Genomic DNA, 18783 nt, shown 5'->3' with positions numbered 1-18783 from the left:
GCAAGTGAAGAGATCCAGTTAAGGCTATAATGGGCTTTTTTGTGTTTCTTTTGTGTTCTCCTCAGAGTTTGCAATCATGTAAAAAGCAAAACAACGAATAGCCTCTGATTACCTGCAGGCTGACGCTGAATAGAAAGTGACCAAAATATCTTTAAAGCAGTGCTTATGCTATTGTGTAATGATTTTGTTAGAGTATAATAAGTTAAATGTTGCACCTATGCAGCTGAAGCATAGCTTTTCCATCCAAAATATGACTTGAGTCATGAAATCAGCATTATTTAGAGCATATGGCATAAAGAAAGGATATAATCTGAGAGTTGAAACATCGCAATACTGTGGGTAACAACAGCTGTTTCTTCACAAAAGTACCAATTCATGTTTTGCTTGGGGATCAAATACTTATTTCATTCAGTGAGATGTAATTTATAACTTTTATGTATTGACTGATATTGTTTCCCTTTCCAATAAAATGAAATTACCATAAAAATGAGAGATTTTTCATTTCTTCGTAAGTATGCTTACCTACAAGTCAGTAAATATTAAGACGTCATTGTTAATAATCACATGATTCTTCTAGGCTTGCAAGGCAATGAAAAGAGTCTGTAGGGGCATGATGTACATTTACTTTCATGTTATTTTTTCATTCCATATTTATTTCTCTGGCTTGATTGCAGAGACGTATTTACTAGATTTACTTATTTACTTGTCTCATTATCTAGAAGTACTGAAACGGCTGCGAAATTAAACAGACTGAAAAAAACAGGTGCTTGTAGACATACTGTACTTATTAGCAGCAGTATGAAACAGTAATGAAGGTGTGTGTTTTCTCTTATTCATATTATATGTATTTTCTATTTTTTATAAAAAATATTATATATTTTTATATTTTTTGTTTAATAGCAAGCTCAGCTGACTGCATAAAGTTATATAATAAATTAATTTTGATCAAATAATGCATTAATGACCAAACAACAAAAACAAAAAACAGCTGAGTGCTTCTTTAAATGTGTGGGACTAAAGCCCATACAAGCTTGTTTTTCTATCATCTCCTGAAGACAAACAAAAATATCCTATTTTTGATGATGGGCACACATTAGGCTCAACCAGACTGCATGATCATAACCAACGCTGGACACAGAGTGCCCTTGAGAAAAACCTACAATTACCTGTGGCAAGGTAAGGAACTGCAGTAAGGATTCCCACCTGCTTTTACCTGTGGTCAACCAACAACTACTGTTTTCTTGAACCGACAATACATATTATATGAAGTATGAACTTTTACACCGTAATAAGTGTTCGCACTGAGGCATTTGATATTTTAATTGACAATAGGGGTGAGGTTACATCATTGTGTTTACTGATCATGCTGCAGCATAACAGCTGTTGTCTAAATGAATACTATTGTCATTCAGTAGTTTGCCTTAAATAAGGTCATCTCCTGTATTTGTTCATGGATGAAAATAGCTCCAAAACAGAAATGATTGTGATGTACAAAATAATAGTTTCACATTGTGTACATCACTTATGCTAAGTACTGCGCTTGCTCTACACTCCGGCCTCCTTTTGTGCTTTTATTTGTCTGTTTGCACAGTTTGTACATCAGCTGTAAAAGAAACTATTCCTTCAATCTTCAAATACACAAAGGTGTAAATAATATTTAAAGGAATAAAGTTATTGGTGTCTGACTACATCATTGTTATGGCCCTGGTACTGCACATGGTGCAAGCATGACGCTGTTAGCGAGACTGTCAGTAGTGTTATTAGGACACTTGCGCTTTTCTTGATATGATGAAGTGTGTCCATTGATGATGCTCAAACCAACAGCGCTTTTAAAATTCAAACTGTAAAAAGCAGAGAAATGGACCAAACCAGGTTTGTTGTGACACCACACAAGTTATGGAAAATATTATATTAATTTGTTCATAAACTACATAATGATATCCTCATTAAGAAATAGTTAATAGTCCACAGGCAGCCCCTTGACACCTGTTGCTATGACTATCTGGTTGTTCAGTGATGACGTGACGAATCCTTCCGGGCCTAAAGTAGTCTGCATTTAATATGGCTTTTGTGTTGTTAACATGTTTAATGTTATGTATTTTCTTCTATTTGATCTCAAAAAGCTCCAAAAACACCGTTGACCTCCCTCGGCTTTTATTACCGCTAATCATTTATTTAAGCTCAGTTTTTAAAACCTTAGGATGTAACTACAGCCCAGCCCATGCAGCAGTATATGAATGACTAACCTCGTATTATCGATGGATTATCTCAGTTGTTCTACTGGCTGAAGTTTGGTCCTTTTACAGCATCCTGCCATGCGATTACATTTGTTCCTGACCACTGAGAACACTCACGTTAACCTTTATCGAGTGGAAAAAAAGTTAGCTTGTTTATATTATGCTAACATAGCTGTGTCGCTAGCGGTCACGTAGCACATCGTTAAATACCAGCTAGCCAAACTTCAGTAACCCTACAAACGTCACTGCTTTTTAGTTTTCTGTCTTCATTTATGCTGGAAGTGATAACAGAGATGTACGTTTGAATTTGTTTCCAAAACCCCGAAGTCAGGACATGCTATATTGTATTTAGATAGAAGCTAGCGAGCTAACTTCCTGCTAACTTCTAACTCCGTTAAATGTCATAAATTCCGTTTTCATGGATGCCTGGATGTTAAACTCAATTGTTACACCTGGTAGAGCAGAACGCTGATCATTTTATTAAAGATGAAAGACTAGACAGTTTTTCAACTCTCAGTAATGCCATAGTGATCATTTGATATATGGACCTGCAGCAGAGTTTAGGTCCAGACACGGCTAGTGACGTCAGACTGAACAACCGGATTCCATCCTTTCTAAATGAAACCTTTATATTAATCCAATTACACTTGTAAAATTTCATGTTCGTTGTCTAGCTGACAACATCTGTCCACAGACACACAAACATACTATAGAAACACCTACTTTTAATCGTCTATATAATAACAAAGGCCACTGCGATCCAATTTCGCCATGATGACACAGGCACACAGGCGTTCGAGATCAAAACGGTACCTAACGTGCTTTTAGCAGCTGAAAACAATGCAGGTAAGAATCCGATCACTGAATGATCAACCACTGATGATGAGAACATGTATTTTATTATTGTTTAAAATAATGCTTCATTGACTTGAAAGGAATTTAAACCCTGAACTTTCACTGAAATAGGACATGAACTACAAAGGGTGACTTATTTTTGATATAAAAGTGTTACAGTTTGATCTAAATTTGCAGACTGATATAGAACACAGGCTGAGGTTAGCTGCTCCAAAAGGCAAAGCATAAGTCCAAAGGAAGAAACTACACACAGAGTCCAAAATGGAGCCGCAAACTAGAACAACCAGACCAAAGAATCACACAGAGACTCTCTGATGAAGACTAAAGGGAAGACAGCAACTATAAATAGACAGAGAAGGTGACTGGGGCAGAGAGGAGACACCTGGGAAACATACCTGACATTAACAAAGACAATGAGACAGGGGAAGGAAAACTAAATATCAAGCGCACAAGACAAAAGAGCAACAAAATAAAACAGGAAATACCAAAAACGTGACAACACCGGACACAGAGACCAAGAATTAATCATGGCGGAAGCACAAACGAGAGACTAAACTGAAACTCAGGAATTGAAACGAAACTTTAACTAACTATATAAATAAGATGGGACTAAACTGCCAACACATAACTTAAAACACTATAAGGAATAAACAAACCAGTGATTGATAGAAAATAATAAATGTCAAACAGATCTCAAAGGTCAATAATTCAGAACATGAGGTTGAAAACCCCCCAAAACCAAATGGGTAGGTGTGTTTTTCCAGTTTTTTCATCAATTTGGGCGTTTTTCAGTCCAACTTAAGGTGCTACTGACTGTTCAAGTTGGAGAAATGAATAGGAAAGTTAAATGTCTAGACAGGTATGTGTTTGTAATAGACACATGTCTAGGGTATACCACACCTCTCACCTAGTTACAGCTGGGAGAGGCTCCAGCATCTCTTTACCTCTGAATGGGTAAGCAGTCATGAAGATATATGGATGATGCTGTTTGGGCAACTGATTTTTTACAAATTAAATGTTTGCTTCTTAGGTTTGGTATATTGTGTATGTAAATATAATCATAAGAGAAAAGTGACCATGGCTGTGGTAGGGAACCGTTAATTAAAAGGTATTTTCTTAAATTCTGTTTGTGTTCTGCACCAAAACAGCAGCAGTTTTCTGAGCTTCTGCGGATCTCTTTCTGTGGCACCAAAGCACATTTTCTCTAAGTTGTTCTCCCTGTGCATGTTATTTTTGTCAAATTTTTGTAAGGCCTAGATTGTTGTATCCAGAGTTGTGGGAACTGTCTTTTAATTTATGCAAAGCTCTTGAGCATGCAGCAAAAGGTCTGGTGGCTCTCAAACCCAAGTAGGTCACTGGGAAAAAATAGCATCGTTGTTGTCGGCTCCTCTCACCTGTTGGTTCCTCTGTAACTTCAAAGAATGTTTTTCCTTAAAAACTAGGTTGGGAGGAGGTCAGGCCAACCTTGAGTGCTCAAAAAATGGCAGCGTGTGTTGCAATATTTGGGACACAGTGGTTGCTATAGTAGGTTTTATCCCACATTTCTGAGCTGTAATGTTTTTTCAGCAAATAGAAGAGTTTTTCCCCCCTCTCCTTCCATGAACAACTCACTCATTCGTTTTCCATTTCTCGAAACACCACTCGGTCTTGGCAGACTTGCACATTTGACCTCACCAAGTGCCCATGATGTCATCGTAGCATTAGAAACAGAGAAACCTCTTGTGACAACATCAGGTAGCTTTTGATTCACTGTACAGTGCACAATTGTTTTCAAAAGTGAAGCACATTGTTGTTTTGGGGTTTTTTGGTATGAGATTTTCTTCTTAAATAAACTGAAAACTCACAAAAATTGATATTTGCTATATTTGAAGTTTCAGCATCGCTGAGTGTAAATATCTTCAGACCAATGACAGACAAGAATTAGTGCACTAGGCACCACATTTATGGGTGGCACTGTGGTTGTTTGGTTATTGCTGTTGCCTCACAGTAACTCAGTACTGAGTTCAAACCCTCTCTGAGACTGTTCTGTGGAGGCTTTGCATTGCTGTGGCAAGACAAGCATGTTAGTTAAAGTGGTGATTTTAAATTTGTGCTCGAACAATAAAGCGCTGCATTTTATGTTTAAAATGTGGCTTGTAGTCTAAGAAGAAAAACACAATATACATGTGAATGCATTACATTTGGATGAGCTTTAAATGTGACTGAAAGCCCACAAAAACATGTCCATCCTCAGAATGCTAAAGAGCAAACATCTGTCATCAGCAGATGGAGACAGTGAGCAAAAAAAGTGTGAGCAGGTACTGTGTGCACATACATGTTGTACTCACAGGGCACTGCATTGTAGCAGTGGAAGGGGCTATTGTCGGTATGCTGGTGCCCTCTGCTGGACAGAGATGATAAATGCAGTAATTGCAAGAAAGCGGGGAAACGTTCTTGAAAGGGAAAATTCAAAGCTTTTAATGTAGATTGTAAATAATTAATAATATCACTGGTGAAAACACGCACACACATACACCCCTCATTCCCATGTACATGCTGGAGAAAATAAGCATCCAAAACACCTCGGCACATGATGAAAACAGCATCTCAATAATGACAGAAAAGCAAAATACCTGGAAGGATTCATGAACTTACATCATGTAATTACTTTGTGAATACAAAGGGGTATTAATTTCTCTGCTGAGCAATGAAAACATAGTCTAATCTTCATGCTGAAAAAACAAATCTGATTTTAATTGATATTACATTATGCTATGCACCCACGAGGACAGGAAAATGAATTGTCATATTGGACCCCGCTCACCCCACCCACTCTCACAGTTTCTTGTGTTGTTTTACAGTAATAAATCATAAAATCAGTGAACATAATTAGAGTTAGGGTAATTAGGGAAAAGGCTCTACAAATTGATTTAGTACAAATGTACCACAGTAACACAACACAAAGTAAGTGGTGCATAATCACTCACATACTTCAAGTCGATGCTTAGGAAAGGCGTCTCTTTTGGAGAGCGCTGACAGCCTTTGTTGTATATCTGCTTTTCACATCTTCCACCACCTTGCACATGGGGCATAAGCTGACATTTATTTCCCTCCATTTCTTGTTTGAATGAGGCTGTTACCATGCAGCTCCATGTTTAGGGCTGTTAGCTTCTCTCAGGTTGCAACTCTTTTGCAGACCCCAGCATCCTGCAGGATTTTTCTGTGTTGTGTATTCACTTGATCTTCTGCATCCTGCTGCAGCAGAGAAGCATCAGCATGATGCCGCTTGCATCAAGAGTCATAGGGAAACTATTTTTCTGCTGACATGCAAAATGGTTAGAATTTAACACCCCCCACAGCCCCAGCAACCCACTTTCAATCCATCCATCATGAATCTTTTGGAACTTCCGAAGCACTCTTGCTTTTTGTTTGACACATTGCTGTAAAAGAGAATGCCTGGGCAGGTGTTCAGACACCTGCAAACCTCCTGCAAAGTTCTGCACCCCTTTTACACAGATTTTCAGATTTTTATAACATAAATGCAGTAACTTTATATTTCTGGTTGATCCCTCACTGTTGTCTGGGAGATGTTTTTCATCTCCTTCTTTGCAATTGGATTTGTAATATCAGCAGGTTTATTTTCTTTAAAAAAAACAACAACTTTTTTCATCATATGTTTAATTATCTCTTTTAGAATCTGACTTTTGGGTTTACATTTAAATAATAAGTCACCTTCTTGATCAATTATATCACTGTAGAAAACAAACAACCCCACATAGGCAGATTCATTAATAATGGATAATAATAGATAACATATTTTGTATAGTATTTATCTTCTGTCAAACTTGACCAAAAAGAAACATTCAGTTATTCCTTAAAATGGTTTGACCGTGTTATTATTATTATTAGTTGTAGTAGTAGTAGTAGCAGTAGTGTAACACCGAGGCTAGTACTGTGTATTTTAAATTCTTATCTAGTTCTAAAAACTCAACCCCACGTTTACAGCACATATCTACATGACAAATGTATTAAACTACCATGAGTTGACAGCATAGACCGGTTCTTGGGCCAAATACTTTGTTTCTGGAAACAAAACTAAACAATTTAAAAAGGAAAAAAAAGAATAATTCTCAGAGCAAGGTTTTGAGAACAAAAAAATGTTGGCCAACCAAAAGCTTTCTCTTTACAAATACTCTAAACAAACCTTGCTGAGACACTGCAGCAAACGTGGAAGATTTGGTGAAAATTACTGACCCTTGCTGTGATTGTTTGTCAATACTGACTTTGATTTTTTATTTATTTTTTTGCTTAACTGCGTGCGTTAAACAATCAGCATCTTTATAGCTTTAAGAAAAGGGAGGGGGAAAGACGTGCAATGAATAGCTCCAACTTTTCTATCGATTAATATTAATTCAAGCATCTGGAAATTGGATCATTTATGTGAGTTATAGTTAAGTTAAGTTAGGTTATAGACACATGAATAATTGTAAGATAATTCTGCAAATAAAGCAATTATTACACAGTTCAACATCACAAGGCGTCTGCTGTTATAAAACTTATTCTGAAATGAGAATATTTTCCTCTGCGTAATTTCCAGTCGCTTTTCCCCGTGTAACTTCACAGTCGACCAACATTTTTTTTCTGTCTTCTTCCCAGACTTTTTTTTCTTTTCTTTTTTTTCACTTTTTTTTCATGTGGGCTAATATACAGGCCGGTACTGCAATTTCGGAATCTGCCCTTGTATATGGCGGACGAAAATTTCCACAGGAGGAACCGCAACACAAACCCCCCTGTGCAAGGCAGAAACCGAGAGCTTGCACGGACCGACCAAAGCTCGGCAAATTCACGACTCATTACGCCATTACACTTTACTAAAATGTAACGCAGCGAATCGCGGAGGGGGGAGAAAAACGCGGAGGTGATTTTTTTTTTATCATTTTGAATTTCTCATAACTAATTCACAATTTTTTTTTTGAGGAAGCAGTTGTGCAGTCACCTCTGGTCGGGGAGGGAAGATTTCTGGAGCGCCAGCCTGTTTCGCATGAGCTACATCGTTTTTGGAGGTATGTCAAACCGCTGTTTTCTATTTTTTTAAATCCTCAGTTAATTCAGAAATGTAATTTTTTTTCTTTTTTTTTTTAGAAATTTCAGTAGCGAGTGTTAAGTTTCGGCTCCCTCCACATTAGCAAACGATAGCTGCCTGGCATTAAACCGGGTGCAAGCTGTGAAGCCATCAGAAATAGACCTAATCTGTTGATGTTTTTTTTTCTTTTTTTCCCCCTTTTTGGGGGGGAGGACTAAATTTTAGCAATGAAGTTTCTGTTGAACTGCTGCTTAGCCGTGTGTACACCCAGTTCGCTCGCATATATGTGTACGCCACCCATGTTTAAAACACAGTTTATTCGGGTAGAGCGAAGGGGGGGAACCGGGCGATAGTGGCAACATGAAGGACGATGAGGGGAGGAACAATCTGAAACACAAAAACCTCCTGCAGCCATGTTTTGTGAATTTTTTCCTGCAAATTTGAGCAGAGCTTCAGAGTTGCTTCCCTGGCACTGCTTAACGCCGGCGTTACTTTTGTGTCGCATTTGACGTCTCGCTGTTCGCCGTTAGATAATAAAGATAAAACGCCAAAGTGTCGTCATGTCAAAATACATTTCGACTTTTTTTTAATTCCTATTTTTTTGGAAGATGGGAGGAGGAGGGGGGTTGGAAACCGGGTGCTGTTGGCGCCACCTGTAGGCAGTCATTTTGAGAAATTAGAAATTGTAACGAGACTAGATGTGAGTGTTGTTTATTGAATTGTGTGTTAGTTTATCCAAACGGAGGCGAGCGATTACATGCTTTTGAAATCAACAGAAGGGATTAGTGTGTGATTGAGTCACATTAAGATGAAACGGGCAACGCGTTTAGTGTTTAATTTCTGCAAAACAGTCCTTTTTAAATACTTTTTTTTTCTGCTGTGCTGTCTTTTCTTGCATTCAAGTTGCCATTTAAGAAATTTTGCACACAAGTACCCACCAACTCTACTTCTGCTATTTCCTTTGGTTTATTTTTATTTGTGTTTTTTAGTTCCTTGCAAGTGTGATTTAATAATGAGGTACAATTTGTACTACTATTTCTAAAGACTAGAAATGTGTGAGTGAGGGGAAAAATAGCTATCCATAGTGAACTGAACAGCACTGGAAGAAGAAAAGAGCATGTCAGCATAATTTGAGGGCAGGAAAAACAATCACAACCAATGCCTCTACTGTTTATATTAATCCTGCAGACGCCAAACAGTTTCCCATCCTGCGTGGCTTGCTTTTTTTTTTTCCTTTTAATGTAAGGGAAACTGCAGAGGCCATTTTGCTGTGGGTAATTTTAATGCTGACCTTCAAATCTGCATTCATTCGATTCAGCGAGCTGGCGGAAATTGTATGGGTGGTATGCAAAATCTGGGTGTAAATTCTGACCTTTTGCTGCAAAAGTCTAATCAAAATGCAGGAGTTCCAGTTAAGGCACAGAATTGAAGAGGGGCAACCAGTGTCATGAGTTTAATAGGGTTGGATCGCTGTCTTTCTTCAGTGATGCCAATGTTTTATTTGCAGAATACCTAAAGGACCAAGTAATAAGCTATAAAATACTCAAGAATAATGGTGCACTGTTGCAAAAAAGGGGGAAAAATGTTTTGAGGATTGGATTCTAGGAGTGTTCTCATTTTAAGGTAGGAGGAATGCAGGTCTGTCAGTACTTTTGATGAACAAAAGCTTCGTTTCATTGAGGCCGAATAGTTTGGATGGAGGGGTGAAACTTGTCTCTTCAGGCTCTGATGAACACAAGATGGTGAGGGATCATATCGCAGCCTGTGGGTTACAGGGTTTGAAGTATACTTGCTGCTCTGATTGTCATTAACTTGGTACAGAGGTTTCATCCATCCATTCAAAGGGCAAGCAGTGCTACTCTGAGTCTCTCTTTGATGTCCATTTCTTTCCTTGCAGATGCATCTAAAAAACCAAACAAAGCCACACGTCTATTTTTAAGAACACCTTATGTTCTCCTGTTTTCTTAGTGGCATGTTGAAAATGTCTGAAAATGGCTTCAGTTAAATTAGTCTCCAGGGATTGGCTTTTCAGGGGTTGGAGTGCTGCATTAAAAAAATTCTGTGCATTCTGCACATATTTTTCCTGCCTCTTCCTTTGTAAAAATGAACCTTATTGGTTTCATGAATAATGCATAGGGATGTTCAATTGCTGCAGCAATGAAAATTAGGCCTGTTTACGTGCAGTGGTTATATACACAGAAGCTCTCTCTCTCTCTCTCGCTCTCTTTTTTTCTTCCTTCCTTGACCATTTCTGAAGGTAGAGCCGAGCCTCAGTAGCTTTTCTCAAAATACAAATTTTCAGCACAGCAAATCTCATTTCTTTGAGTGAAAAGGGGAGGGGTGAAACTCTGGTGGGTTTAATGAATCCATAAATCACAATAGTGCCAGGTTTGCTGCGCCTGCGTCAGTGTGCAGTGTAATTTTGATTTTCATCAAAAATTTAATCTGCCAGCCTACAAGGGTTTAGCAGCAGTCCGGATGCAGCCCTGAATTTCTAATTTTAGGGGCCTGATCTTTCAGGATTTATTTTTGTATAATTCAAGTCTGCTTTTCAATATCTCATGTTATTAAATTTTAATTCGTGGTATTAACATATAGATTGAAAAGGTTTTTATGGTTTTTTTTCTTTCTTTAGTGTATGCTGATGGAATTTTACTAGACGACACAGTTTCTTTTTCCAGAGCATCCTGTGTGTGTATGTGTAAGGGGGGGGGGAGAGTTATCCATTTCTCTGCATTATTGCTTTTTCAAAACATTGGTCATACACCATCTTGGAAGACATTTATTACAGAGGACAGAAAACTCTGCTTTTGATTAAAGAATCGAGGGAAGCAAAGCCTTTAGTGTGAAACAGGTTTTTGGTCAACCCTTGCTCTTGGTCACTGAGTCTACTCTGGATAATACAAACATGGCAGTCAAAGCAGTGATTGAAGTGACCCCCCCCCTCCCCACCCTCCATTCCCCATTTTAGCTGATTCCTATTTTTAATCCCTGCAGAGTGGAAACATTTTCATAGGCCTTAAACAAATTTGTATTTTATATTTGGAATCTCTCTTCCAGTCTGCTTAACATGCAGAGCAGAATGATTTTTGCCAAAAAAAAGGCAAGTTATATTTCAAAGAAAATCTCCCCAGTTTTGAAGCACAAGATTTGTTTGCTTTAACCAAGCACAGTGATTGATTTGCTACATTGCTGTGCAGAGGCAGATACTGTACTGCCCAAATATAGGCCAATTATTTTAAGTACCTCATCTAAGTAGTGAATTCTGAACAGAGGTATGTCCTAGAGATGTTTTCCTTCTGTGCCTAACCTTGTTTTTTGTAGCCTAGATGAATGTAGTATGGTTAATCTCTATTCATTGACATTTTAAAAAGAAATCTGAGGCAAATCACAATGCTAAAGCTGAATCACAAAACAGTGCATCAATTTTTACTTAACCTGTCTGTTGGACCAGTGCTTTAGTTTTATTTTATATTTTTTGACGTCCAGATGGCATTTTGATCATTTCTGCAACTGATCTATTTGCCTTTCAGTTCAGTTGGTTTAGTTGGTGCTTTGTCTGTGTGAAACATCAACGAGATGTGCATCTGGTTTAGATTTTGTCCTGCCCATGTAGGTTACAGTATATCAGAAGCCTCAGACGATGAAACTCAGAAACATAAGGCCAGATGGCTAATTTTGCATATTGACTTTTAATTAGAAGAAAACATGCCACAACAGGCATTTTATATATTCAGGGTTTGCATTAAAAATGCTGCACATAAATATTACATGCATGACTGAGGGATTGATCTAATAATAGATGTGTACTTGCCATCGATTCATTTGATTGCAGATGACAAAAGTCGGTTACATTTAATTTCACAATCTTTATTTTAGCTGACCACATCTTAATTTCCACCACAGCAGGGTAAACCAATCTCAGTCACGAGGCAGTCATTATCAGTCAGTATTCAACTCAATAAAGAAAAAAATACACTTTTGTTATAAAATTAAAAATGATGTCAATCAGCAAGACTTGATTTTTGTTGTTGTTAGCCGTTTATTTACTTTGAACAAACTGTGCCAACAGACTTCCCTTGAAAGTGTGTTTTCCACAAGTCCCTGACAATAAAGCTACAAATGCAGCCCTCTTAGCTGGTTGTAATGGCATTCGTTTTTAGATACACTCATGTAGGTATCAAGCTTAGGGGTTATGGGGTTCCTAAAAGCCGCCTAACTCAATCTATAAAGTAATTAGTTAGGGATGTATCCAGTTAGTTTACTAGATGATAAATATGGCTCCCCTCTCGAGTAAGCAACAGAAATAGTAGCTGGTTGAACTAATAACAATTGAGATTTTATTAAATGCCAGTTAACTATTAGCTCTATGATGTTATGCAGCCACCCACTGTTAGAAAGGCCTGCAGCTGTAAATACATAACCAATGTTTGGATAGTATGTGAACTTGTACATTAACTTGTGCTTAATTTTGACTATTTTGGGAGTTTTTTTTCTCTCTCTCTTTGGATAGACGAATCAACAATTCCATTCATATAATGAATTTAGTAGTTTTCAAACCTCTTCATCTGTTGCGTATTTGATTGTGTTGTAAAATGAATTTTAATAAGTTAAAATGATTTATTTAATAGAAGCTAAACTGAAATATTTCTGAGAAGAAATCATAGCGTTATGTCAGTAGCCTGTCTGGCAGCATTTAGTTTTCTTCACTGCGTCTCTCCATTTTCACACAGTCGGAGGAGAGAAGTTTGTGTGAATCTGGCCTTTGATAGGGTTACTTGAAAGAGACCTATTCTGAATTCATCCAAGAGTTTGAATTTCTTTCCCAACATTTATTTTTGTGCTCACCAGAATCATTTAGTTTTTAGGTTTTCTGTCCGTCTCATTCTTGTGGACACACAATCTTGAGGATCAGTTTCTTCAAACTGGGCAGAAACAGTCACTTGAACTAAAGGATGACTTGATGAAATTTTGGTAGCTAGAGGTCAAGGTTACTTTCGTGTCACATCCATTCCATTCTTGTGAATAGACAGTAGAAATAATGTCTAAAAGGAATTTCATTTCATCTGGTCCAAATGCCTACTTGGACTCAAGGAATGACTGATTTACAGTTTAATGGCCAAAAAAGATCAGTATCACTGATCTTAGAACAGAAGTGAAGAATTCATACATTAGTGCCGACAAAATTTCACATTAATGCCTAATGCGATAAAATAATGAGATAAATCTTTATATCTAAAAGGTCAGTTGTCAAGTCTGGACATGGTTGGAAAACACACTTTGACTTGTTGTCAGAGGGATACAACCACCAGGCAGTAATTGTATCTTCCTCTCGTGCTTCTTTTAAATGCCATTTGGCAAACTGGGCTGTCATAGACCATTTTATTTCTGGGTGGCTTTACCTCACCGTATAGCTGTGATTGATGTGCTGCTGACATGGTCGTCCTTCCTGAAGGTTATCCCATCTCTGCAGATGATGTTTGAAGCTGTGTAAAAATGACCTTTTCTAGCTATCACTTTGACTGGTCTTCAGCTTCAGCAGGAGTCCTTGTGATTCTCCACATCTTCCATTTCAGATGCTACTGTAACTCTACTGTACTGTTTTCTGGACTTTGTGGATTTGAAGGCTTGGTTTTTGTCCTGATAGTGTAAAATGTGGGACCTTCATGTTAAAAGGGTATTTTTCCTCTCCACTGTGGCCAAGCACATGGTGAAAGGCAGTTGATGTTAAATACATATGTTGTGACTTGGAAGAATATAAACTGAACAGAAAACAAATTCTGTCACCACCATTTGTGTAGGTTTTAACTTTATCCAGCCAATGAAGTTTTTCAAAGAAAGGCTAAACATTTTTCTCTTATTACTTAAAATAAAGAACTTATTTCCCTTTAAAGACAAATTCATTAAATAATTGCCAGAAAATTATATTTCTTTGAAAATGGAGTGTTTGTTGAACCTTCTGGCATATATTTGTTACATTAATTAAATATTAATTTGCATAAATGAGTGTCATATTTGCATTTTGTTTTTCCAATTTATTGCATAAAGATGCGTTGTGCAATTTATTTTGATTTTTCCGGGGGAAAGACACTGTACTGATGATGTAGGAAGTTCTAAAGCTCATGTATCAAATGTGATGGCAACAGTACAGCAGGGAAGATACAAGACAGCTAAATACCCAGTGCCCTGTCATTAGCATCCCTGCAATCTGCCCACCGACAAAACATCATGTCAGGGAAATAAACTTATAGTTAACGAAAATATAGATGTCAGTGTCATGCTTCTGTGGCTTAAGAAGCTACTATTGTGCCCTCAATGTAAGTAATTGTCCTGACTTTCCACTGGTCCCTGACATCCACTTGCTAAAAATATTTTAGTTACTGCCCATTTCAAATTTCCATGCAATGTAAAGAGCAATTGCTTTGATTTGGTCATACCATAGCATGTCCTTTTTTTTTTTTTTTCTTTCTGACCTCTTCCTCTGTGCTTTTCTAGTATGCTTTGGATCATTATCCTCTTGTTAGGTTCACTTCTGTTTCATCTTTAACCCTTGCACAGATGGCCTCACTTTTCTTTTAAGGTGTAGTCCATACTTGAATTAATGACTGCATGTTGCCCTGTCCCAAAACAGGAAAGCATTTCCAAACCATAATATTTTCACTATTATGCTGTACAGTCGCTATACGGTTCGTCTCCTGAAGAACCAGCTGTTTTTTGTCTGTCCCAAACATGTTTCGTGTTATTGTAAAACTGTGTTTGATTTGTCTGTCTGTACATTACTTCTAAACAAATCATCCTTCCTAATAATCCGTAGGTTTCCCACCTAAGCTGCTCTGATTTCTGTGCTTTCGATGCATAGATTTTACCCAGACCTCTGAAGGTGTTCTGTAGAACAGCAGATCTTATTTCCTCTATTTGTTAGTTGGGTTTTCCATAAATTAGCATACCTCACATTTCACTTTGAGAGTCAGTCCCTTTGAGATCTGGGAACTTTGGGTCAAAGTCAAAAACCACCACTCTTTGTCATCCTAGAATAGTTCCTGGACGTGTTTTGCTGTGTGAGAATGATCATAGTCATGATAAGCGAGGCCTGAGCAATTAGGCTGTTCTGAATTCAGACGGTATGTGTCAAAGTAACATTGACATGACACTACCTCTTCTGGTTTACCTTCTTCCTGTAGTTCCTCAGATTAATGTCACTCAAACACCAAAATGTCTAAATGGTGAAAATGTAATTCGTCTGATTCGGCCACCTTCTTTCAATGCTCTGGGGATCAGTTCTGGGAATCACATGGGGACCAGTTCTTGGAATCGCATGCCTCTTATAGGTGCTTTTTGTGGTTCACATGATGTCTCCCGACTGCTCTTTAGCTATGCAGTCCTATATGCAACACCTTCTGAAACCTTTGAGTCAGAACAATATTTTTAGCAGCTTCTGCTGTTGTATCTCATATTTTGAATGAAACTACAGTGGTCAGCCACTTTAGAAATTCACACACAGCTTGGCTCTTCTGAATGTTCTGAGTTTCTTATGCTTGTAGAATTAATATAGACATTAATATATGTGCTGGTGGACTGAATACATTTTACTGGCCAGTCTTGGAAAGATTTGAGTTGTTTGAAGTTTCTCACAGAGGCATTAGTAAATTAAATCCTTTGGCAGATTTGAATGCACCCACGCATTTGCTTTGTATAAATGCCTTAGAAAGTTCTGTAGCTCTTGACATCACACCACACGGTTCACTAACAAAGAGGACCACCAGACTTTGGAAGGTCCCATTGTGACTTCCTCTACACATTGACTTTCATGTGGCTCTTGGTTTTTGTTGTTTATTGCCACAGTCCCTTTAGCAGTTGGGAGTGTTGACAAATAAATTCCTTTCATATAGTGTGTCCACAGCTGTTTTTTGAAAGCTTAAATTTTTTGATGGGATGACACGACACACTTAAGTAGCAAAGATAACACCAGATCCCATAAGGTCAGCCTTTCGGCTTCCTATAGAGGTTCTAACAATTTGCTGTGAGTCATCAGCTCTAATGACCTGGCTTGTTAGATCACGTCCTTGTTTTATATGCAGTCTGTGTACAGTATAGGCAACAACTTGCAAAGACAGAAATTGTTCTTTTCAATGCTGCTAGTCTGTACCGATAGGCATATATCATTTTTTTTAAACTCTTGCTTATTGTGAATTAATGTATTTTTGGTGTAGACTTTTGAATTTTAACATACAGAATAAATTAACGAAGTGGTAAATTAACCAGTATTTAGTCTACAAATGCTCTATATATGGCTTACACTTGGCTTATGTGCGTTTTGCTGCTGATTTTGTCCACGGCATTACATGGCTTTAGTTTCTGTGTCAGTGGGTGCTCCTGTCGTCGTGGGGGCGTTCCTATTGCTGTCTATTGTAGGTAACATATTAACTGTACTGTAGATCAGAGCCCTATAGAGCCCCACTTTACAAGAAACTGAACTATTCCCAACTGAGTGACAGCAATCTTCCCAGTTTAATAGTAAGACTTGGAAAAATCTGAAAGAAATGCGTAAAATGGGTTTACTACGATTCCTGAAAGTTGCAGAACCTCACTGCTGACAAAAATGAAAACTTTAACCATAATATAATAAAATTCTTTGTTGTTGACCTGTATTATCGGCCCCTAACAAGCCTTTAAATAGTTAAACCAAAAAGCTATATTTACAAATACAGCTTGTTTTATATAAGGATTGTAGGATATTGATAGAACAAGTAAGCTCAAGGGTAATCTTATAGTTTGATAATGGGACTGATTATTTACTCATTTATTAATTAAATGATGGTTGATGGTTTACTATCTGAACTGCAAACCTCAGATGTTTTCTTGCCAGTTCATAGGTCTGTTTGCTGAAGCTTGTCAGTAGTGTGTCATTTCCAAAGAAAGGTGTATTTCATCTATGAAAAGGCTTGTTGTTGCTGCATCGGTGTGCTATTATTAGAAGACCAATTTTCCCTCTTTCCATAATATCACTCATCCTGGCATAACTCTGTTTTGCTTGGTTGCATTTGGAGCACATTCTCTTGACAAGGCCTTTTATGGCGATGTGCTGAAGTGGCAAGTTGTGCAATTTAGATATTTTTGAAATTAGAGCATTTCAGTGCCACAAGGCTGCAGAATTTATGCCTTCAAAGGTCACTTATGATCAGTTAAGCCACTTTGTGTTAAAATGGACTGTGTTTTCCATTCTTAAAATTTCACTGCCACTGAAATATTATCTGTAATGTCTCCTATACCCTGGAGTTAATGCAGCTCTTGACTGTTTTTATAAGATGAGTGGTTTTCATAGTTCGGGTCTTTTTTTGAGTTGTGTATTTGCCAAATGTGATTTATTTTGGGCAGATTTTTCTTCTACGCTTAATCAAATAAAATCTGACATCCAGTCAGCTTTTGTTTTATATTGAGTATGTTGCCATGGTTTCTTGAAAACAACACATTTAAGCTGAACCTGGCTGAGCTGGTGCCACGCTTTGATACTATATATTGGGCTTAAGGTCATACCACAATAAGGCGTGTATATTCCTTTGGGGCAGTAAATTCTTTGTCTCTCTGTTTCTGTTCCTCATACAGGAAAACAGGCTCAGAGGAGGTGGAGTCATGAGTGCACAAGAGTCACCCAATCCTGGAAAGGAGCAGGCAGAGGGTGGGAGCGCAGCCACAGATGCCCCAGCGAAGAAGACTACTAGTTCACCACCTGTCACCGTAAAGAAGGAGCCTGGGACGTCAGAGACGAGCAACGGGAAAGTCAGTGATCCCAATCCTGCTGAGATCTGTGTTGTCATTGGAGGAAATGGGGGAGCAAGTGGCGGTGGATCCCGTCGAGCTCAGTCCGAGGGTATGTTTGCCCTTGGTACTCCTCCTCCAACGAAGAGCACAGACTCGTGCATAGGTGTGTGAATGTACATATGGACATGTCTGTGCATTTGGTGACAGCAGTCATATCTGGTGTCTCATGACCCTGACGTTACTTCGTGGCTGTTGAAAACAGCAAAAAATGACATTCTTAAAAAAAAAAAAAATCAACATCTGTCTCACATTTTATAAACCCTTTACTGGTTAGTCAAGGTTATTCACGAATGGCCCCTAAGAAAACATTGACTGGTGTTGTAGATGTTCATATAAGTAAGTCAAATTTCTTTGACCTCCATATATTGAGGTGGTAAAGGTAGCGAGTGCCATAACTGCTCTGATAACACCACTTTAAATGCATACCTATTGTACAAGGGAAGTACAACAGCTATACATGTACAAGGGAAATTCTACAAGACAACAAAAAGAGGTAGTCTGAGTTTTGTTTAGGTTTGCCCTTCATTCTTTTGTAAACATTTGTAAACTGGAAATAGTCACATGATGATGGTTGTGATTATTACAACAACTGGCAACTTCTTTAGAAGAATATTAAGGATTTCAAAATAAGACGTTAGAATTCAGTGACACAACAAACTAGAGATGTATAAATTCACTTTTGAGTTAAAGTTTTTTTTTCTCTTCATCCTGATGTTTTTGTGTATTCTTGCTAACAGACAAATGGCACTGAAAATAAATCTCCACCTTTAGCCGAGGGATAAAATGCATGGTTGGTTGGCATGTACAGAT

General features: G+C 37.9%; 1 protein-coding gene across 4 annotated transcripts in view; it reads left to right on the top strand.

The window, feature by feature from the left end:
• Nucleotides 1-7765: 7765 nt before the first annotated feature.
• The window catches only part of znf618 (zinc finger protein 618), a 45759-nt gene continuing 34741 nt past the window's right edge, over nucleotides 7766-18783 (top strand). For 3 of the 4 annotated variants that reach the window (XM_013910182.1, XM_013910181.1, XM_013910179.1), the window contains exons 1-2: nucleotides 7766-8134; nucleotides 17758-18076. In XM_013910182.1, coding sequence (XP_013765636.1) covers nucleotides 17785-18076 — 292 coding nt within the window. In that variant the 5' untranslated portion in view covers nucleotides 7766-8134; nucleotides 17758-17784. The remainder of the gene's footprint in view (nucleotides 8135-17757; nucleotides 18077-18783) is intronic. The other variant, XM_005720444.1, reaches the window with a different exon arrangement.

This window comes from Pundamilia nyererei, unplaced genomic scaffold (assembly GCF_000239375.1).
Source record: "Pundamilia nyererei isolate P.nyererei 1_Seehausen unplaced genomic scaffold, PunNye1.0 scaffold00002, whole genome shotgun sequence".
Taxonomy (NCBI): Eukaryota; Metazoa; Chordata; class Actinopteri; order Cichliformes; family Cichlidae; genus Pundamilia; species Pundamilia nyererei.
The sequence above is the reverse complement of the archived record's forward strand: the minus strand, read 5'-3'. Positions and strand labels throughout refer to the sequence as shown.